Source organism: Littorina saxatilis, linkage group LG8 (genome assembly GCF_037325665.1).
Source record: "Littorina saxatilis isolate snail1 linkage group LG8, US_GU_Lsax_2.0, whole genome shotgun sequence".
NCBI classification, from domain to species: Eukaryota; Metazoa; Mollusca; class Gastropoda; order Littorinimorpha; family Littorinidae; genus Littorina; species Littorina saxatilis.
In genome coordinates this window covers 51,277,185-51,300,280 of record NC_090252.1, presented here as the reverse complement: position 1 = coordinate 51,300,280, position 23,096 = coordinate 51,277,185, and the positions used below count along the sequence as shown (strand labels likewise).

Genomic DNA, 23,096 nt, shown 5'->3' with positions numbered 1-23,096 from the left:
CACATTCTGCTTGCAGTAGTGCACAACACACAGCACACACACGTACTGACACACATATATACACATACACACATACATACATACACATACACACACACACATACAGACACATATACCCGCATATATACACACACATACACACACACACGCTAACACACACTCTAACAAACACAAACACACACACTTCAATTTTGTAAAGATGGGTTAATGTTTATTTATGTATGTTTCATGAAAATCAAAGCAACATACATACATACAACATACACAGTATGAACTCGTATTCTACAAGTTGTTTATTTTACAATGGTATATATTGTATCCCTCTGACTGAAACATCGTCATAGATATGTGACTAATCATTGAAACTGTGTATGGCATTCCTTAAAAAGAACAGTCATATTCAATATCAGATGTACAACGTGGGGTACCTTTTGGAAAAGTCGAATCTAATCATTCGTCAAGAAAATGTGTTTTAAAGAACGAACTGCATACTGCTACTATTTTTGAAGACCACAAAAAGACATTTGAGTAATCTTAGTTTACAGGAGTTTGACAATTTATTATTTTAGGACATAAGAAAATGTATTTATGATGGATATTACCAACTCCGTCAGTTGGGTTTGGCACGCTTAACGGTCCAGACGAAAATTAAAAACTACAACCCCCCTCCCCCCGCATTTTTATTTTTTATTTTCATACAAAGCCGGGTTTTCCCGTGTAACATGCCCCTAATGGCTTTGCCGTGAGGGCGTAAAACTTACATTTTCTCTTTCTAAAAACTACAAAAAATTGATTTACATATTGATTAAATCATTCACCAATGAGACTCATTATAGCGAACATCTAGGAGGAGAAAAGTACAAATAAACAGCAACGATCATATTTGAGAAAAGCAAATCTTTTTAAATTACAGAAACAGTCAGAGAAGAAAAACACACGTTTTAATCCCCAGTCAGTGTCTACAAAGCGCGACACGTATTGACAGCAACAGTAAAATACGAGAGACAAAATCTTTACAGCTACTGTCAAATACAATTGTGACACATTGTTTATCACGCCTTTTCTAATTTGTATTGTGATGTCATGTAATAAACATGCCATAGTCAAAAGTGGAACTTGATAAGGGAAATGTTCAGTGCTTGATACAGCTTTCATGGACTTTGTACATCTAATGGAAATGAAATAATTTGAAATGTTTATGCGCCGATGCTTTCCATTTATTATTGTAAATAGTATTCGCCTTCAGTTTCTCAAAAGTAATTGTAAACAAAATATCATCTTATTTATTTGAAGTATTTTCTGGTCTAGTTTTGGTACTCAGTATTTCTTTATTTGTTTGTTTACAGGATGTCCATTTCATATCAATATCCGTGCCTGACCTAGTACACTAATAATATAAGAAAATATCCCTTTTATGTCTCCGACTCCTTCTTTACAAATGGACCACCACTGATTGAACATACCTACAATATTCAGTATGGTTACGAAAGGGACATACATCTTTACTGGCACTGTCAAATACAAGCGACATACATCAGTACAGATTCTGTCAATCACAAGGGACATACATCTTTAAATGTTCTGTGAATACATGGTACATACATCTTTACAGGTTCTGTCAAATACAAGGAACATACATATGTACAGGTTGTGTCAAATACAAGGAACATACGTATGTACAGGTTCTGTCATATGCAAGGGACATACATCTTTACAGATAATGTCAACAAAGAGACACTCATACGTTACAACAACAGTCAGATAAGAGAGAAACACATCTTGACAACAACAGTCAGATAAGAGAGAAACACATCTTAAAAACAACAGTTAAATAAGAGAGACACACATCTTAAAAACAACAGTTAAATAAGAGAGACACACATCTTAAAAACAACAGTTAAATAAGAGAGACACACATCTTAAAAACAACAGTTAAATAAGAGAGACACACATCTTAAAAACAACAGTTAAATAAGAGAGACACACATCTTGACAACAACAGTCAGATAAGAGAGACACACATCTTGACAACAACAGTCAGATAAGAGAGACACACATCTTGACAACTACAGTCAGATAAGAGAGACACACATCTTGACAACAACAATTAAATAAGACAGAAAAAAATCTTGATACCAATAGTCGAATACGAGAGACAAACATCTTGACACAAGCAGTACAATAACCATCCCCAAACACACACACTTAATGAAAAAATACTAAAAGTCTGTACAGCAATCATCAAAGAAAAAAATTGAATTATAACTCTCTATATAGATTGATAACATTTAAATAGAAACACGCATTGCAGCTTGGTAAAAATGTCAATGAAAAAATGTCAACGGAATTCAAATTTAAGCAGAAAATGTGAAATCTTAAAGCAGATGTTTGATAGTTGACAGTTTGACACTACAGTTAAGACATCAAGTTATTGGTGCTGAACAATTAACAGAAAACACTAGAATAATTCAGGGTCTTTGTGCAAAAGCACACCAGCAACCTCCCAGTTACGATGCGATGTAGCGATGCACAAAGCAACACAAAATCCCGAGTAGTATGCACAACGAGCTAGAACAAAGGAAAGCCGAAGCAATACAGATTGGAGTACTTTGGAATCGGAGCGGCGTTTAGCTGGAGTATCAATACAATACAGATGTGTCCATACTGGCCATCATCGGTTCAGGCTGTATCATTCTGGCCGCCAAGCTCGGAATAGTCAGACCTCACTCCAACATTGGACATCTGCAGGCTGCTGTAGTAGTCTCCCCTGCCTTGTGCTGTAGAATAATTTGCATGGTCAGAACATTTGCGACGTGAACGGGTGCTGAAAGGGTTGACCGGTCAGCCTACACGGAAAGAGTAATAATTATGTACATTCAGAAAGGTGCCTGCCGTCCCAGGTTTTAGGTGTTGTGGCTTTTACATTCAGTCAAGTTTTAACTAAATGTTTACATATATAGACCTGGAATCGAGACGAGGGTGGTGGTGTATGTGTTCATGTATGTCTGTGTGTATGTGGACAGCAATTCTGAGAAAACTTCTGGACCGATCTTCCTGAAACGTGATACGAGAATAAACAAGTCGCGATAAGCGACATTACCATATTTAGTCAACCCTTCCAACTCACAGAATGAAATTGACTGCACCGCATTTTTTCACTAATATAATATATTATACGCAAGAGCTGTGTCTTTGGCCTATATGGTCCGCTGGACCCAAAAAGCAACAACTATCAAATCAAATAGCTGTGTCAGTTTCATACCCCGTGGCCGCGCTCTCGCGTTTACGCACAAAAAGTGTCTAGCCAGTATATAGTTAATTGTACAGTAGTGGAAAACGCTTCCCAGGAAAATGCATTTTTTCTTTTCTTTTTTACTTCCTCAGCTTGTGTTTAATCCAAACATAACATTTATTTATGTTTTTCGAATCAGGGAATGATAAATAATAAGATGAAATTACTTTTGAATCGATTCCAAAAATAATGAGGTCAATTAGAATTTTCAGGTTTTTAATGTTCTGAGCTTGTTGTTAATCCAAATATAACATATTTATACGTTTTTAGAATCAAGAAATGTTCGAGAATAAGATGCTTAAGTAGCAACGAAATAAAGAAGACGACACTCAATATACAAAAATGTCACTAATGCATAAGGTACAAAGGAACAGATTAAATACTGCAACCCTGAAGAAAAAAAAATGTACGGATTTGAATGTACAAATGAAGTCCTCACCAGCTTGCGGTTCTTCAGCGCCGAGTTCACTGTAGTCAGATCTGAGTCCCATGTCAGACATCTCCAGGGTTTCATACGGACCCCTTGGCGCCGCTGGTGTGAGAAACAACCCGTCAATCAAAATCAACAAAACAATTAGTCGGTAGGTCAATCAAATAATCAGATTGTCTGGCCCTCTTGTCACCGCTGGTGTGAAAATCAAAAAGTTAATCTAAAAAAACAAAAAAGTAATCACTCAATTGATCAATGAGTCGTTCAGTCAATTGAGCAATTCAATAATAATTCAATTGATTAACAATCGATTACATAATCAAAGAATAAGAGTATGCACCCTCTACCCCTTCGGCGTCGCTTGTGTGAGTATCAACCAGCCCATCAAAATGGCACTCGCTCAATCAATCAGTCGTTCAGTCAGTCCAGAAACCAGATTGTTTCGCTTGGCGTCGCTGGTGTGAGAATCAACCAGCCCATCAAAATAGCACTCGCTCAATCAATCAATTGTTCAGTCAGTCCAGAAACCAGATTGTTTCGCTTGGGCGTCGCTGGTGTGAGAATAAACCAGCCCATCAAAATAGCACTCGCTCAATCAATCAATCGTTCAGTCAGTCCAGAAACCAGATTGTTTCGCTTGGCGTCGCGGGTAAGAAAATCAACAAGTAAGTCAGAAAAATTCCTCTCTCAATCTATCAATCAATCAATCGGTAAGTCAGTCAAGCAACTATATCATGAATTGATCGGTCAATCAACTATGCAACCTACAAAGTACGTGCGTTGAGTGTCTGCATCTCAAACGTAACCGCGTCAACTTTCATGAGCAATTGTCACCAAGCAAGAGTCCACAAGTAACGGTAATTAGGTCACTTGTAATTTCGAAATATGTACATTATTGTAATTATTTCAGGTCATACAGTCATCCAGATAGGGTCATTTAACTTACACAAAAATGGACCTGCCTTACTATCAAAGTTTCACACGTACCCTAATTGGTGTCCGTTATATGCTTTCCTATTGAAAGGTCTGTGATGTCCTGCTTTTTGTGTTAAGCTACATAATATGTAAGTCGTGCAATTCAAACGTACCTGGGGTGGCAAATCTAGGAACAGCCTCTGCGTCTTCATAGTCGTCTGATTCTAAAGCAGCGCTGTAAAGAATGAAAGAAGAATTCTAACATACTGTTCTTTAATTGTGTTGACTTACTTTTGCATCCTTGAAATCAACAAGAAGGAAACACTTTTGGTAACAAGTTGGATAGCTGCATTAATTCAAAAATGTCAAAGCTATCAAACCAAAACACACCAAAACGTCGTACTGTTTTTGGATACTTCCAAAGAAACTGTTAAAAAAACAATGTGAGGCAATGTTGTGCCTTAAATGTATTGAAACATAATAACACATCAGTCACGCAACGAGATATATTCATTGAGTTTTATTACAAACCAGCAATTAATAGCCACCACCAACACACACACACACACACACACACACACACACACACACACACACACACGCACACACACACACACACACACACTCACTCACACACACACACACACACACACACACACACACACACACACACACACACACACACACACACACACACACACACACACCTTTAAAAGTTAACACTACAATAGTGCATGACTTGCAAAGGCTTTACGGACTTTGACAATTAAAACAAGTTATCAAAGTCTACCATTCTTGTTTACTTATTTGTACTTCAATGTAAAAAGATACTTCTTGATTATGAGTTATTTCTAATATGCTGACTGTTAGCAAATGATAACAGACATGTCGAGAAAAAAGATATCAAGCATGAGCCTTTTAGGCGAATGCTGATATCGTTTGTGAGACATGTCTGTTATCATTTTACTAACAGTCAGCATATTAGAAATAACGGTTTTATTACGGTTTAATTCGACCAAAAGAAATTTCGAAGCGACCTCGCGAATTAGACAGAACAGCCGCAATGGGAACTGGAGCGCTCCTACATGATTATGCCTGTCAGTCAAAGAATTCTCGTGACCTGGGTCAGCCAATCAGAGTAACACACCTTACGTGATGAATATTCACAGGTCAAATGCGTTTGACACAGAACAAACCATGTTGAACATGCGTTTCGGTTGCTTCGCTTTTTCTTGTTGAACAGAGAGCGACAGATTTAGAACCGACTCCAGACGGATGGGAAATGACGTAAAGATACATTTGACGTAAAGCGAGTGACCCAATTTCACTTGATTTTCCGAACTTTGATAATTTAGATTTCAAGTGAGCGAGTCGGCTATGCTTGGCGCTGGTGGACAATATTCACTTTTTTGGCCAAAAACACACTTTTTTGGCCAAAAACGTACATTTTTGGCCAAAAAAGTGTGTTTTTGGCCAAAAACATGTTTTGGCCAAAACTTTTAAGTGCAAAGTTTTGGCCAAAAAAATATTTGGCCAAATCTAAAACATTTGGCCAAATCTTCACTTTTTGGGCCAAATGTTTTAGATTTGGCCACATTTTTTTTGGCCAAAACTTTTGCATTGAGAGTTTTGGCCAAAAAATAATTTTGGCCAAAACTTCATTTTTTGGCCAAATCTTTGAGTACCCCTTGGCGCTGATGGACAATATTCATTTTTTTGGCCAAAAACGCCAAAGTTTTGGTCAAAAAAGTATAGTTTTGGCCAAAAACGCCAGTTTTGGCCAAAACCGCCAGTTTTGGCCCAAAAAGTACGTTTTTGGCCAAAAAAGTGAATATTGTCCACCAGCGCCAAGCAACACACTTTTTTGGCCAAAACTGGCGGTTTTGGCCAAAAAAGCAAAGTTTTGGCCAAAAAAGTATAGTTTTGGCCGAAAACGCCAGTTTTGGCCGAAAACGCCAGTTTTGGCCAAAAAGTGTGTTTTTGGCCAAAAAAGTGTGTTTTTGGCTAAACACGTACTTTTTTGGCCAAAAACGTACATTTTTGGCCAAAAAAGCAAAGTTTTGGCCAAAAAAGTATAGTTTTGGCCAAAAACGCCAGTTTTGGCCAAAACTTTGCTTTTTTGGCCAAAACAATATTGGCGCTGGTGGACAATATTCACTTTTTTGGCCAAAAACACACTTTTTTGGCCAAAACTGGCGGTTTTGGCCAAAAAAGCAAAGTTTTGGCCAAAAAGAGATTTGGCCAAAAAAGTGCGTTTTTGGCCAAAAAAGTGAATATTGTCCACCAGCGCCAGCAAATACAAAAGATTTGGCCAAAAAAAGATTTGGCCAAACAAAAAAGATTTGGCCAATCTTTTTGTGGCAGAAGTTTGGCCAAATCTCCCGTTTTAGCTAACATAAACAGTTTTGGCCAAAACTTTTACATAGAAAGTTTTGGCCAAAAAAACGTTATAGCCAAATCTATTTTATTTGGCCAAATGTGTGGGTGTTTTGGCCAAATCTTTGTCTTTTTTGGCCAAAACTGGTGGTTTTGGCCAAAAAAGTGAATATTGTCCACCAGCGCCAAGCATAGTCGGCATTGCACACTCAGAGGATGGGCGGTGCCTCGCTGTTCCGTAAAGCACCCACCGACAAAACCCGCTTTTCGGTATTTTTTTAGATAAAGAGAGTATTATCTGACAGCATTTGAAGTGTCATTCTTTAGAATAAATCACACTGATATTGCTAATTTAAATTGTTACTTTGTCTTGTTCATTTTCAGCTTGATAAACAAAAAGGGTCCCTGCCTGAACGTTATAACATTTAGAGTGTCTCCTAGAATCCGTCCTGATTGGTCAAAAAGCCATATGGGGCACTGAATTGGTAATAAAACACGATAACGAATATAGGATATAATTATGTGGGTAAAATTAACAAAAGTACAAATTATGCTTACTTCTGAGAACTTGCCGGAGTTTCTTGTGCGCGTCCTTTAACAAAGAAAAGTCAAAGATAAAAGTTTCATTTCAATAAAATCTGTGATTATACATGAACATAATTGAAACACATGAATCACACGACATAACGTGATAATCTTACAGCTTGTGGTTATTGCCCTTGAATTAACATGGTCGGTGCAAGGAAAAGTGTTTTGTGTCATGTTAAAAGATTACTTTGTTATTAGTTATCGTTAGATTTGACTGTGATATCAACATTTATCAGTCTGAATGTCGAGAAAGCTGAAATCATATCAGATCGAGGCGTAAGCCGAGATCTGATATGATTCAGCCTTTCGAGACATTCAGACTGATAAATGTTGATATCACAGTCAAATTTAACGATAACGATTTTATCGCATTCGATTTCGGAACAGTAGGAATCATAAACCTACCTAAGAAGTCAGACAAACGCAAGGGAGGCTACTGCCTTGTATTTAATGTTGGAAATGTTGGATTGTCTTTTCCTGCTTTCGTAACTTTGCTGCTCTTACTTTTATTTTTCAGTAACTGGTTCTTTTTCTCAGAGAAAATAAGGCATTCAAAATGAAAAAAGAACAAAAATATACGGTCGAAACAGATCACTAACAAAGGCTAACAAGTTCAGTGGAGTTGCCAGTTGGAAGGAACAGCGAAGAATGTCCCAGTTACTTCCTCAGTCGTACTCTTTTTGACTGTTCGATTTGGCAATTCTGAACAATGGCAGGAACTGAAGTGCGCCAGGCAGTATCAGCGAAGTCCTCTGGCTCATTTTCTGTGCCCAAGAAAGCTTCCAGGTATTTGTCGGTATCGGCGGACTGCATAATAATGTTGTCGAAGCTCAGTCTCGCTTACGACGCATCAAAAATGGCGTCCTCCGACGGCGCTGTGACTGTGTGAGATGCTGAAAGTTGTTCGGTTGATGTTGTATGGCTACGACTAAGAAAGGTGGACAATGGTTCATGCAGGTGCGAACTGTTTAAATCGGCTGCTCATTTCCTGCCTTTTTGTGAGTGATGTGCGCTGAAACACTGCAAGATATCTCACAGTTTTCTAAGTACTGCCACTACTGGTACTTTCAAGGTCAGCTTTGTTTATGGCTGTTCCAACTACCTCAGTCGGTAAGATTGTAACATTCTTTTCTACTACTTCTCTGTTAAAGCTGGGTGGGAAAAGTTTGATTTTATTCCTTGCACAGCTTAATCTTTCTGATTCAATTACTTTTCTTTTATAAATTTGTGATTTAAAAAAAAGGGAGACATATTTGTTTCCTTTAGGTGAGATTTTATCCTTCAAAATTAAAATTGATAAACTACTTCCTGCACGATATCAAATTCACTTTGGAAAAAAGCCCACGTTTCACCAGTTCATAAAAAGGGGAACAAAGATACATGTAGTAATTATCGTCCAATCTCCATCCTAAGCTGTGTTGGCAAAACACTAGAGAAATGTATACAAATTCATGTCTTTGACTACTTAACACAAAACAATATCGTCGCAGTCCGGTTTCATCCCTGGAGACTCAACTGTTTACCAGCTTCTTACAATATACAATGACATATGCAAATCACTCGATAATAGAATAACTACCCAAGCAATCTTCTTTGATATATCCAAAGCATTCGATAGAGTTTGGCACCGGGGCTTATTGCATAAACTCGAAGCCGCTGGAATTAATGGGCCATTATTAAACTGGTTTACAGACTACCTAACAGATCGAAAGCAAGCAGTTGTATTAAAAGGCAGTAAATCAACTTATCTTCCAGTAGTAGCGGGAGTTCCTCAAGGTTCAGTGCTTGGACCCTTGCTCTTCCTAATTTATGTAAACGACATTGTACGTGATATAGAATCTACGATTAAGCTTTTTGCTGACGACACTAGCATGTACTTGTCTTTAGCCAATCACAACATCCGTGCCGAAATTTTAAACTCAGATCTTGGAAAAATTGTAAATTGGGCAGAAACATGGAAGGTAGCATTTAACCATGCAAAAACTGAATTGGTGAACTTTTGTACACAAAGAACCCCTGATATCGCAGATCTAAACTTTGGCAATACCATCCTTGAAAGTTCCCAAAATCACAAACACTTAGGAATAATAATACAAAACAACTGTAAATGGGATGAACATATAAAATCTCTTGTTGCAAAGTGCAGAACTCTCGTAGCTTGCTTGCGTACATACAAATATAGACTGAGCCGAAAATCATTGGAAATTATGTATAAATCCTTCATTCTACCACACTTTGATTATTGCGACATAATATGGGACAATTGTAGCAAAACCCTAACAGATGAACTCGAACAGTTAAACCTAGATGCAATACGAACAATCATCGGAGCTGTCCGCGGAACCAGTCACTTTAAGCTTTACGGAGAATCTGGACTCCAATCATTATCTGAAAGGCGTAACCGTCATAAACTAACAATGTTCCATAAAATTACTCACGACAAGACCCCCCCATACGTACAAGCAGCACTCCCACCTCTCGTAGCAGCCAACAACCCCTACCACAGACGCCGCCCCTTAGAACGAAGTATACCCCCACACCGAACAGAAACGTACAAAACATCCTTTTTTCCTTCGACAACAGTACTCTGGAACCAACTACCTGAACAAATACAGTTAACCGACTCCCTCGGGGAATTTAAACATTACTTAACAAAAGACGACACACAAATTCCCGTTTACTTCTACAGTGGCAGTCGACAAACACAAATAATCCACACAAAAATGAGACTTAATATCAGCGATCTAAAGAAAGACTTAGTTGAGCGACACCTTGCGGAAAATAGCGTATGCGACTGTGGTGATGGAGCAGAAACTGCAACACACTTCTTACTAGAATGCCGTTTACACTTAGCTGCAAGAAACAACACAATCAACAAACTAACCAACAACTTCATACACACAGATATTCTACTTCATGGAAACCCCTCCTTGCAAACAAAAATTAACAAAAAAATGTTTTTAACAGTGCAGGAATTTATTGGACAGTCCGGCCGTTTCGAACAGATAAACATGTAAAGTGAAAACAAAATCGATACGTCTACTCGTCTCTCTCTCTCTCTCTTTCTCTCTCTCTCTCTTTCTCTCTCTCTCTCTCTCTCTCTCTCTCTCTCTCTCTCTCTCTCTCTCTCTCTCTCTCTCTCTCAAGAATTGAAATGGCAAACTCACTTGAGTAAAATTTGCAAATTAGTATCTAAAAATGTGTACTTATTGTCTAAATTAAGACATTATGCCGATGTGGAAGCACTCAAGTTGTTTTATTACGCTCACATAATGCCCCATATCAACTTTGCTTCAACACTTTGGGATAACTGCAGTGATGTCCATCTCAAACGACTCAATTCTCTTCATCGCCGTGCTGCAAAACTAATTCTGCATGAGTCAAATAAGCTCTCTTGACAAGTGTTCACCCGGAGAAGTCGCCTTTCAGAGAGCTCTGACAATTACAGTAGATTTTCATTAATTAATCGTCATCCATCTGACTTTTTCCTACTAAATTTGGGCCTGACGATAAGGAGCTTGCACCATGCCAGCGGAGCCAAATTCTTTTCGGATTATCTGTGGCCGTTTCGTGGCAATCTTCATTTCTTTCATGCAGGCCCGTGCAAAACACGCAGTCGCCATGTTTAGATACACGCTGAGAGCGAGGAGCGCTCAGGTCCACTGTGTGTTTTTGACTGTCATTCTACTTCAACTGTTGGTCTGTGCGAATGACATCGAAACAAACCCAGGGCCACCCATGATCAACGGAGAAGGTGGCAGCATGTCTACCTCGCCCTCCGACGACAACGACCGCATCACGAGCAGCTACACCGACATCAGTGCTCAGCAACAGCTCGACCGTGTGTTTACTGCTATCAACCAACTTGCACGTAACGTGTCCGAGCTCTCTGACCGGTTGAGCATTTCAGAGAAGGGTCACAAACAGACAGCCTCACGCATCGACAAACGTCTTGGTGAAATGGAGTGTACCATAAACAAGAAACTGGCGGAGGTAGAGGGGGAACACAACGTGCTACGGCTCGATATTGATGTCCTAGAAGACCGATGTGAAGATACACGGTCGCTGACTCAGAAATTAGAAAAGACGGTGGAAAACCTTGAAGCAAAAGTGGAAACCATGGATAACGAATCTAGACGGAAAAACCTTCTTTTCTTTGGAATACCACGCGTGTTTGGTGAGACCGGGGATGACTGTGAATCCAAGGTGAGAGATGTGATTTACCATGACATGCGTATACATGAGACTGTCCTGATCTGCCATGTACAGCGTATTGGCTCTGCCATCCTCGTACAATTCCAATCAAGCAAGCAACGTGAAGCGATTCTACGAGGCGTTAAAGAACTGAGAGCAATACGGTCACCAGTATACGTCCGTGAGGACTTTACCAAAAAAGTGCGACGTAGACGGGAGGGTCTGGGGCCGCTGCTAAAACAGCTCAGGGAAGACGGAAAGAGGGCCAGACTACGACAGGACAAACTGATCACAGAGGACGGCACCTACACATACGACTTGGAGGAGCAAGAGTACCAGAGGCTGGAGCCCAACTACAGACCGGACGGAAGGCAGGAAGCAGCAGAGATACAGCAGCCACGGGAAGACAGACACCAGAGTCGACCCACTGACAACGAAGGATGGAACTCTCATACCTCGTGGGAACGGAACAACTACAGACCGACAAATCGACAGGACCGCCCAGCTGAGAACAGACACCAATGGCCAAAAGAAAGACAACACACCAACAGCAACAGCAATAACGACAGACACAGAGCGAGATGGGAGAGACAAGACCACTCTGCCGATGACAGCAAGGAAGGTCGGACCACACGCCAGTACACACACCAGTACACACAGAATGTAAACAAACCACCCGGCGCCACGTCAGCTGACTACGACCTGCCACTACACACCAACACACACAGTACCAGCCCAGAGGGGTCAAGGTTGCGGGGCTACGGTCGTGGTAGGGGGCGGGGCTCACCCTTCTCCCATTGCCCGAGACACGCTTCACCTGGTTTTGACGACGGATCACCGACGGAGGAGGGGGCCACCTTACCCCGCACATCACAGGCCAGCACGGGAACCACGACTCGACCTAGTGAGGCCTTTGATGACGCCGAACCACGGACACAGAGCAACGACAGCGACAGAGCAGATTCGTCACGCACACACCCACACCAACACCTTCAAGCAGTGCACACTCACGCAACACGCAATCCAAAAAACGGGCTGTAGGGGAATACAAGCAGGGAAAGTCAGTGCAACAAAATGCCGAGCGATTCAAAAGCAAAGAGAAGAAAAGCAGTGAAAAATGTGATTCAGGGAACCCAGGAAAAAGTGATATATTTACCATGTCGATGCTAATCTGGAATATTGAGGGATTACACAGTAAGTTAGGAGACGGCGACTTCAAAAGGTACGTTGCTAAATTTGACATAGCTTGTCTTACCGAAACTTTTGTTGACCAAACGTACGACCTAAGCAACCTGTTCAAAGGATATGAATTACATTCAACACCTGCAATTAAATTGTCATCACAAGGAAGAAGATCAGGTGGAATTGTAATCCTTGTTAAAAACTCATTTTCTAAATTCGTTGAAAGGATTGATTGTCCGTATGATCAGATGATTGTTCTGAAACTAGCAAAGTGTATGTTTAATACAAGCCATGACGTGGTGTTAATGGGCGTCTACGTTCCCCCACAAGGTAGCCCATATTATAGGTCAGCAGAATGTGACTGCTTAATTGAAATGATTGACAACTGTATATTAGACCTCATAGAAAAACTGGACGATTTCCATGTCATTTTGTGCGGAGATTTTAATGCCAGAACATTCCAAAACCAAGTAGCGGCAAGCGATATGGACTCTGATATCCCTTTTACAGACCCCCTCAGCCAGAATTCATGCATGTGTCAAAGCAGGACTTCACAAGACAAGACTGTCAACAGCTTTGGCAAACTGCTCTTAGATTTGTGTTTGTGTTTTGACTTGCACATCCATAATGGACAGTGCAACGGGGATGAGGGCGGCAAGTACACGTACGTATCTAAGCATGGGAACAGTGTTGTTGATTACTGCATTACATCCGTTGATTTTGTCAAATACATTAACAGGCTTTTCATCGAGCACAGAATAGAATCCGACCATATGCCGTTAGAAATATCGGTCAGAGCAAGTGAAGAAAATGTCCCGAAACAAAAGGAGCCAGTAGTATTGGATAAATTCGTTTGGCAAAGGGAAAAGACAGAAGAGTTCCTACAGAACCTTGAATCAAGTGACACTTTAGTCATGTTAAGAACAGCCACAGATATGATTGACACTGATATTGATGCTGCGCTTGACATTTTTGTTAAAAGTATTCTTGAGTCTGGTGCATGCATGCACAAGAGTATACAGGTTATGACAAATCCAAGCAGTAAGTGGTTTGACGGTGAGTGCTTAGCCGAAAAGAGAGCTGTAAGAAGAGCACTAAAATTATCACATAAAACTCAAAGTGACAATGACAAGCAGACCTACTTGGCACAGAGAAAGGAATATAAAAATATGTTGCAGACAAAGCAAACACAACACAAAGAACAGAAAACAGAGCGCTTACAAAACGTTATGAATGATTCACGTGAATTTTGGAGCGAGATCAGGAGATGTAGGCAGAAACACACTGTCAGTGGCAATATCTCTGAGGAAACTTGGTTGGGTCATTTTTCAAAACTTTTCAATAACAGTGCAAATGACAACCAGACCTTGGACTTTAACATACCCCATACACAAGAAGATTATGAACCATATGATGATTTACTTGATGGCGTTATTAGCGAAGCAGAAGTAAAAAACGCGATAAGGAAACTTAAGAGTGGAAAAGCTGCAGGCACTGACAAAATTATAAGCGACTTTTTAAAGGCAGGAGAACATAAACTACTACCATTCTTGGTAAAATTAACTAACAGTATTTTCAATGAGGGTGTCTTTCCAAAGGAGTGGACAAAAGCAGTCATAGTTCCATTATATAAAAAAGGAGACCCTGACATGCCAAATAACTATAGAGGCATCTCATTATTGAGTTGTGTTAGCAAAGTGTTTCTTTCCATTCTAAACACAAGACTGACAAAGTGGGCTGAAGAACATGGCGTCATTTCTGACGCACAGGCAGGTTTCCGTAAGTCCTACTCTACGGTAGACCATATTTTTACATTGTACGCGATGATCGAGAAACAGTTTTCCCGCAACTCAAAGCTTTATGTGGCCTTCGTGGACTTTTATAAGTGTTTTGACATGATTAACCATGCTGCGCTGTGGTTTGTCCTTGCAAAAACTGGTGTGAGAGGGAAAATGCTGACTATGCTCCAGGCGATGTATGCCAATATCAGAGCATGCGTTCGTTCAACTAGCAGCGGCGGGCTCACGGACTTTTTCCAGTGCCTTCAGGGCCTGAAACAGGGATGTATGTGTAGTCCGATTCTGTTCACCTTCTTTATCAATGAACTCGCAAATGACATAATCGGGAAAGGGAGACAGGGCATTCAGTTACTACCTAACCAGGTAGAAATATTTCTCATGTTGTTTGCGGATGACCTCGCCCTCATATCATCTACTGTAATAGGACTGCAAACACAGCTAACCACACTTTACGAATCATCAAACAGACTCGGACTGAAAGTTAATGCGGAAAAAACAAAAGTTGTGGTATTCCGTAAAGGTGGTTATCTATCCGAGAAAGAAAAGTGGTACTTAGGCACTGAGATACTCGAAGTTGTTGGTAGGTATAAATACCTTGGCTTCACCTTTTCTACAATGATGAGTTTAAACATAGGCACGGAGGAATTTGTGTCGAGAGGCAAAAAGGGAACAATGGAAATCCTTAGAACGCTGAAAAAGTGTGGTATTTCCTCATGCGAAGTGTTTTTCAAACTGTTTGATGCTCAAATTGTTCCTTCACTGCTCTATGCTTCTGAACTTTGGGGTCACAGCGAAAATAAACAGATCGAAAGGGTGCACCTTTACGCGTGCAAGCTTTTTATGAATGTACCAACCATGACACCTAACGACATGATTTACAGTGAACTTGGCCGTTATCCACTTCACATTGAGTCCGCTGCAAAGTGCATTCAATATTGGTTCCGCTTACTTAAGCAGCCGGACGTTAGATTTTCTAAGATGGCATACTTGTCCCTATTGAATATGCATGAAAGGGGCCATGACAACTGGGTCACACGTGTTAAGTCTTTGTTGTGTGAGCTTGGTTTTGGCCTTGTGTGGCAATTTGGAAGCGTGGCAGATGAGAGACTATTCCTGCGCACCTTCAAAGAACGATTAAGTGAAAACTTTTGTCTGAAATGGCTCAACCATACGTCACAAAGTCCTCGCTTTGAACTTTACCACAGTCACAAAAGTCTGATCGGACGAGAACATTATTTAGACTTCATAAAAGTGAATATCTACAGGACAGCTCTCAGCAGGTTCAGACTTGGCGTCTCTCCATTCAGTGCACACAGGCAACGTTTTTCGCATTCGGAAGCAAGCCGGCTATGCCCTTTTTGTACAAATAAAACTGAGGATGAAATGCATGTTGTCTTTGTGTGCCCAGTGTATCAGGCTATTAGAACCAGATATATTGGCATACCGGTTGACTCTCCATGCGAACTCCAACTGTGTGAACTGTTGAAAGGTAGCGACGAAACAAAAGCCGTAAGTTTTGCTAAATATCTATTCCTGGCTTGGAAAGCGAGGCAGAAGAGGCTTGATGTTTGATTCGTGACATGGAAAATGTACCCCTCGGTATTACCGTTACCAGAAAGTTTTCATGGTTGATACACTGTTTGCTACGATGTATATATCTATATTGTGAGGTGACTATATTAGCAACCAACTGCCAAAAATATTTAACACCATGTATATACATTTGATTCGATTACGTGAAATGCTGATTTTGTACATTTTCTCTTTTTTTTACCATTGTAAAAACCAAATCACTGGTTACACAATTAAACAATCCAATCCAATCCAATCTCTCTCTCTCTCTCTCAAGAATTGAAATGGCAAACTCACTTGAGTAAAATTTGCAAATTAGTATCTAAAAATGTGTACTTATTGTCTAAATTAAGACATTATGCCGATGTGGAAGCACTCAAGTTGTTTTATTACGCTCACATAATGCCCCATATCAACTTTGCTTCAACACTTTGGGATAACTGCAGTGATGTCCATCTCAAACGACTCAATTCTCTTCATCGCCGTGCTGCAAAACTAATTCTGCATGAGTCAAATAAGCCAACAGATGATAAATTAAAGCTCCTTAATTTCCTTCCCTTGAAAGATCAGTTGACGCTAAACAAGGCTGTCTTTATGTACAAAGTAATTAACAATAATGTTCCTGGATATTTAAAATCACATTTCAGACATGCCACAAAAAGATATGGGTCCCAGAACCTGATTCCCCCCATCCCTCGTCTAGACTTGTATAAGTCAAGTTTAGCCTTCTCAGGAGCGTCTCTATGGAATTCCATACCCCTACCCCTCCGAAATGCCTCTTCTGTGAAAACGTTTAGGCGCCAGTTTCATTCCCGCTTAATGGGTAAATAGAACACTTTTCATGTCTGATATTTTAGTGCTTTTTACATTTAGTCAAGTTATGTTTGTATTTTGATTTGTTCTTTATGTGTATGTGCCCGCAGTGGGGCACTGCGGTTATGAAATTAAAGGCCCCTCCTGTTTTTGGAACCGCAGGAGCTTTCTAGTTTCCTGTTAGGTAGATTTTTGGTTCCTCTTTCCTGTCATGCTCTCTTTTTCTTCATGAATTCTTTTCTTTTTTCTGCCTTCTTGCTCATTCACCTGTATTTTTCCAAAAATCTCTTCTCTTTCCGCTTGTCTCGCGATTCATGTATAGTTTAATCTGTTAGTGTTCTGATGTAAGTCCAGCAGTAGATAGGTTAAGCCTATTTTAACATACTGGAAACTGGTAATCTTCCAGTAGGTATTAATTTAGTTTTACTAAAGCCTGCTGGGACACAAGTAATGGGTTAGTGCATTTGTAAACAGGAATCGCTTGACAAGTGGCCCCCTTCATCCCCCCCTTCCTCGTCCTGATATGGCTCTGCGTAGTCGGCTGGACGTTAAGCAACAAATAAACAAACAAACAAATATGTGTATGTATTGATAATGATATACATGCGAATGATTGGGACAATTCCTCCCCACATTTGTTTTCTCCCTTTTGTTATTAGTTGTTTTGGATGTTTATATGCAATGCATTATTGCAACTATGCTGCAATTTCCAAACTATATTGTTTTTTCCCATTTTTGAATGTGTATACAAAACCATAACCCTTTTCTTATTCCTATTTACATTATGTACGTCTAGTCTGTAAGTAACAATAACCTTGTCAATTTTACTATCTATATTATGTGCGTCTGTATTAAGTGTTTGTATAAGGGACAGGTTGTAAGATTAGGCTTTGCCTAAAACCTCTATCCTTTGGTAATAAAGTTCAGTTTCAGTTTCAGTTTCAGTTTCTCTCTCACTCTCCCCCTCTCTCTCACTTTCCCCCTCCCTCCCTCCGTCTCTCCCTCCCTATCTCTTACTCGCTAACACCATCAATATTATATATGTATTCTAAAACTGATTTTTGTTTTGATGTACAATTTTCATTCAATTTTCTTTTCATGTTTACTTGCTTTTCGTTTAAACTGTACCCTCCCCAATCACATAATTCACCTCCCCCTCCTTCCTTCCTTTACTGTCTTTCTTTATCATCATTATGCAACGTTCATTACGTTATTAATAGATTTGGTTTATTGAGACAAATTTTTCAGCCGTTACCGCCTTATGTTGTACTGTCATGCAGGAACACCACTATAAGCTTCTAGCTTGTTGCTGTTTCTGTGAACTTTGTATACATGTCATGATTGTAACCTTTGTTAAAATAAACTTATGTTTAAACCAAATTCACTGGGAACTTCCTGCGCGATGTCAATTGATAACCAGTTCCTAGTTGACCAATGACAACAGCAGTTTTTGTCATGTGATCAGTAAAAATGCGATAATATTGTTTTGCATTCACTTCCACAAGAAATGATAACAATGCAAAGAAGGAGACTACCAGCATGTTCTTTAAATGGTTCAACTTAAGATTTCTATTTTCTGTTTTGGCTTAGCTCTCTCTCTCTCTCTCTCTCTCTCTCTCTCTCTCTCTCTCTCTCTCTCTCTCTCTCTCTCAAATAGAGCTAAACCATTACCCTCGTTAATAAAGAATTTTTCTTGTCTTGTTATCTCTCTCTCTCTCTCTCTCTCTTTCTCTCTCTCTCTCTTTCTTTGTCCCTCTCTCTCTCTCTCTCTCGTTCCCTCTCTCTTTGTCTCTCTCTCTTTGTCTCTCTCTCTCTCTCTCTCTCTCTGTCTCTCTCTCTCTCTCACTGTCTCTGTTTTCTTCCATTTAATGATCTCTTCCTTAGTCTTTAATTGACCATATTTTCCTAAAGAATGTTAATAACAAGTGATGTGTGTTATTTACCTGCATTACGAGATGCAGGAGCAGGCACAGGTTCCAAATAATCAGCCGTTTTCACATCAGCCCTATGTTATACAAATAATCATAATTAAAAAAAAAAGAACAATGGCACGTGGTATACAAAACAAATTGACTGAAGTTATAATGAATATTAAGCCCACTAATGAAGTCTGGGGATATCATCTAAAAGAAATTAAATGTCAAGATTTATGAAGATTTGTTTAGTAGTTTTCTGGAAATGGCTCTGAACACACATAAACGCACGCATACACACATGCACCATCACCCTCGTCTCGATTCCAAGTCTATCTGAAAATATTCAGTCAAAAATGTGTGCGCAACTCCACCCGCATGCCTGGTGTATCAGGACGTCACGCTCATAAGGCCCCGTGGCCATAGGCTTTCACGCCTCACGTGATAGAAAAATGAACCAACGTTATTTTTGTCGTGATGCGCCATACGACTTCACGCTTCACGCTTCACGTATCACGCCTTACGCCTCACGCCTCACGTATCACGCCTCACGCTTCACGCCTCACGCTTCACGCCTCACGCCTTACGCCTCACGTATCACGCGTGAAAAAGGAACGTGGGAAGGTTCACTTTTTCCAAGACGTGATATGAGGATGGAGATCTTATTGAGCTCGTTAGAGCGAGGCAACTACTTTGGGATCCTAGGCATCCTGATTATAAGGATAAGGATCAACGAAACCAGGTGTGGGAAGATCTACATGAACTACTTCGACCGCCAAAAGGTTAGTTTTGATTGATTTTTTGAATGAAAATCCAACAGACACAGACGTGGCAGACAAAATAGGCTATGGCCGAGAGCATACACTGATAATTGTCCAGAAATTTGTTTTCATCTGAAGAATCCATTTTCGAGCGCTAAAAATCAAAAACAAACCATCAACATATGGAGCGTGAGGCGTGAGGCGTGATGTCCTACCAAAGAAATACATGATATATACGTGATACGCGAGGCGTGAGGCGTGAGACGTGATGTCCTACCAAAAAAAGACGGGATACGTGAGGCGTGAGGCGTGAGACGTGAGGCGTGAGGCGTGATAGTCTATGGCCCAGCAGCCTAAGATAACTGCCTATGTCTTGTTTACATTTAGTCAAGTTTTGACTAAATGTTTTAACATAGAGGGGGGAATCGAGACGAGGGTCGTGGTGTATGTGTGTGTGTGTCTGTGTGTGTCTGTGTGTGTGTCTGTGTGTGTAGAGCGATTCAGAATAAACTACTGGACCGATCTTTATGACATTTTTCATGAGAGTTCCTGGGTATGATATCCCCAGACGTGTTTTTCATTTTTTCGATAAATGTCTTTGATAACTTCATATCCGGCATTTTGGAAAAGTTGAGGCGGCACTGTCACACCCTCATTTTTCAATCAAATTGATTGCAATTTTGGCCAAGCAATCTTCGACAAAGGCCGGACTTTGGTATTGCATTTCAGCTTGGAAGCTTAACAAATAATTAATGACTTAGGTCATTAAAAATCTGAAAATTGTAATTAAAATTATTTTTTATAAAACGATCCAAAATTACTTTATCGTATTCATCAACATTTTCTGATTCCAAAAACATATAAATATGTTATATTCGGATTAAAAACAAGCTCTGAAAATTAAAAATATAAAAATTATGATTAAAATAAAATGTCTGAAATCGATTTTAAAACAATTTCATCTTATTCCTTGTCCGTTCCTGATTCCAAAAACATATAGATATGATTGTTTGGATTAAAAACACGTTCACAGAGTTAAAAAGAATAGAGATATAGAAAAGCGTGCTATTCTCCTCAGCGCAACCGCTACCGCGCTTTTCTGGATTGTTAATTTCACTGCCTTTGCCACGAGCGGTGGACAGATGATGCTACGAGTGTACGGTCTTGCGGAAAAAAATGAAATGCGTTCAGTTTCATTCCCCCCGCGGGTTAGGGGGAAGAATTTACCCGATGCTACCCAGCATGTCGTAAGAGGCGACTAACGGATTTTGTTTCTCTTTTTACCCTTGTTAAGTGTTTCTTGTATAGAATATAGTCAATTTTTGTAAAGATTTTAGTCAAGCAGTATGTAAGAAATGTTAAGTCCTTTGTACTGGAAACTTGCATTCTCCCAGTAAGGTAATACATTGTACTACGTTGCAAGCCCCTGGAGCAAATTTTTGATTAGTGCTTTTGTGAACAAGAAACAATTGACAAGTGGCTCTATCCCATCTCCCCCCTTTTCCCGTCGCGATATAACCTTCGTGGTTGAAAACGACGTTAAACACCAAATAAATAAAGAAAGTTCAGTTTCATTCTGTGAGTTCGACTGAGCTTGACTAAATGTTGTATTTTCGCCTTACGCGACTTGTTTAGTGTTTTTTTAGAAAAAAGCAAAACACTTATTCGGTTTCTGCCTATCTCATTTTGGTTATAAGTTGCAAACTGCCTATCTCGAGCTGTTACCATGGGATAAACGTGAGATAAAGAGCTGACAGCAACATTTTCAATCAGTACAACTGCAAAACAACCCCCCTCCCCACAAAGCTGTTGCATACCTTCGCGGTTTCCAAACAAGTCTTCCTGTATCAAAATAAAAAGTGCCTAACTCAAAAAACGACATCGGCAGTTTTGCCTACGTTACCGTGGCAATGGTTTCCGATGGTCTCAGAGTTTGTACTCTCTAACACATGACAGGTACCCTTCCAGTAGCTTCCCCTGTTGTCTCACTTCACAAATGCCTAACACTGAGTTAGGTATTTTTTATGAGCGTGACGCAATATCCATGACGCACTGGGGTATGATTAATAACGCTTACACGGCGGCTTTATTTTATTTTATTTTGTTTACTTACGTTTAACTTTGTGTAATAATGAAAAAAAATTGTTTTGTTATCTCATCTTACTTGCATCGCGAAGTTAAATGCACGTCTCAGCCAAATTACTGTTTAAAGTAAAAATGGAAAGACGAAAACAAAACATCGTTTTTCTTCATGAGTAAGACGCCCAAACCACTTCTGGCAGATGGAAGATATATATACTTACACTTGCGGACTCTCTTTTCGGCTTTTTCGGCGTTCTGAAAAAAGAAAACAATTGTATCAGTGATCGAGATCAGGTATGTCCAAAACAATGTCTTAAGTACAACAGTCTTTCCTGAATGTTCGTTCTAGCAGAAAGATTATTGAAGGTTTAGGAAATTAGCATTAACAAAAAAACATCGTTACATTTAAGGCGTGTTAATAACTGATTCCGAAATATAGAAAATAAGAATATCAAATGGACAAATGAACAAATAAATAAATAAATGAATAACTAAATAAAATATTAAATTCCCAATAATGTCACACGAGCTTGTACATAGTCAGCTGACACGTCCACAGTATAACTCAGGGTGCGACAAAATGATTCCAACGCATAGTGTGACATGATAGACGTAATAGGGTTAGGGTTATGCATTGAGGGACTTTTCTTCTTCTTTTTCTGCGTTCGTTGGCTGAAACTCCCACGTACACTCGTGTTTTTTGCACGAGTGGAATTTTACGTGTATGACCGTTTTTACCCCGCCATTAAGGCAGCCATACGCCGCTTTCGGAGGAGCATTGAGGGACATATATAGTCATTGCTGATAGGTGTTTACTGGACATCTAGCTGGTATATATACGCACGTCGACAAAGGATGCCGATCAGGGTGAAGGTAGAGTTTGTCACAATGATAAGAACCACCAGTATGACAACGACAACACTCGTCGGAAACAAGGCAGCTGGAAACAAAAGTCAAATCTCAAGCAAAGAGGGAACATTCCCAACAAAAAAAAAAAAGATTTAACATCTGATAATCACATTATAACTAACAATTTGTGTCAGGTGGAAGGAAGTCTTCATCTCATGTAAAGGGTGAACAGAGATGTTTGTGTTTATAGGATAAACGAATGTGTCTCTTTGTGGTATTAGAATTACCGTAGAAAACTTGATTTCATCAACATATCAATGATTTGCAAAT

General features: G+C 39.7%; 2 protein-coding genes across 2 annotated transcripts in view; both read right to left on the bottom strand.

Annotated features, from left to right (window-relative positions):
• LOC138973794 (uncharacterized) overlaps positions 1-23,096 on the bottom strand; it is a 166,540-nt gene that overhangs the window by 75,206 nt on the left and 68,238 nt on the right. The gene's annotated exons all lie outside the window — the stretch shown is intronic.
• The window catches only part of LOC138974716 (uncharacterized), a 26,264-nt gene continuing 3,367 nt past the window's right edge, over positions 200-23,096 (bottom strand). Inside the window, exons 2-7 of the mRNA XM_070347438.1 lie at positions 22,139-22,172; positions 19,105-19,166; positions 7,572-7,605; positions 4,811-4,872; positions 3,732-3,824; positions 200-2,777 (exon numbers count right to left, since the gene is read on the bottom strand). Of these exons, the coding sequence (XP_070203539.1) occupies positions 2,680-2,777; positions 3,732-3,824; positions 4,811-4,872; positions 7,572-7,605; positions 19,105-19,166; positions 22,139-22,172 (383 nt within the window). The 3' untranslated portion in view covers positions 200-2,679. The remainder of the gene's footprint in view (positions 2,778-3,731; positions 3,825-4,810; positions 4,873-7,571; positions 7,606-19,104; positions 19,167-22,138; positions 22,173-23,096) is intronic.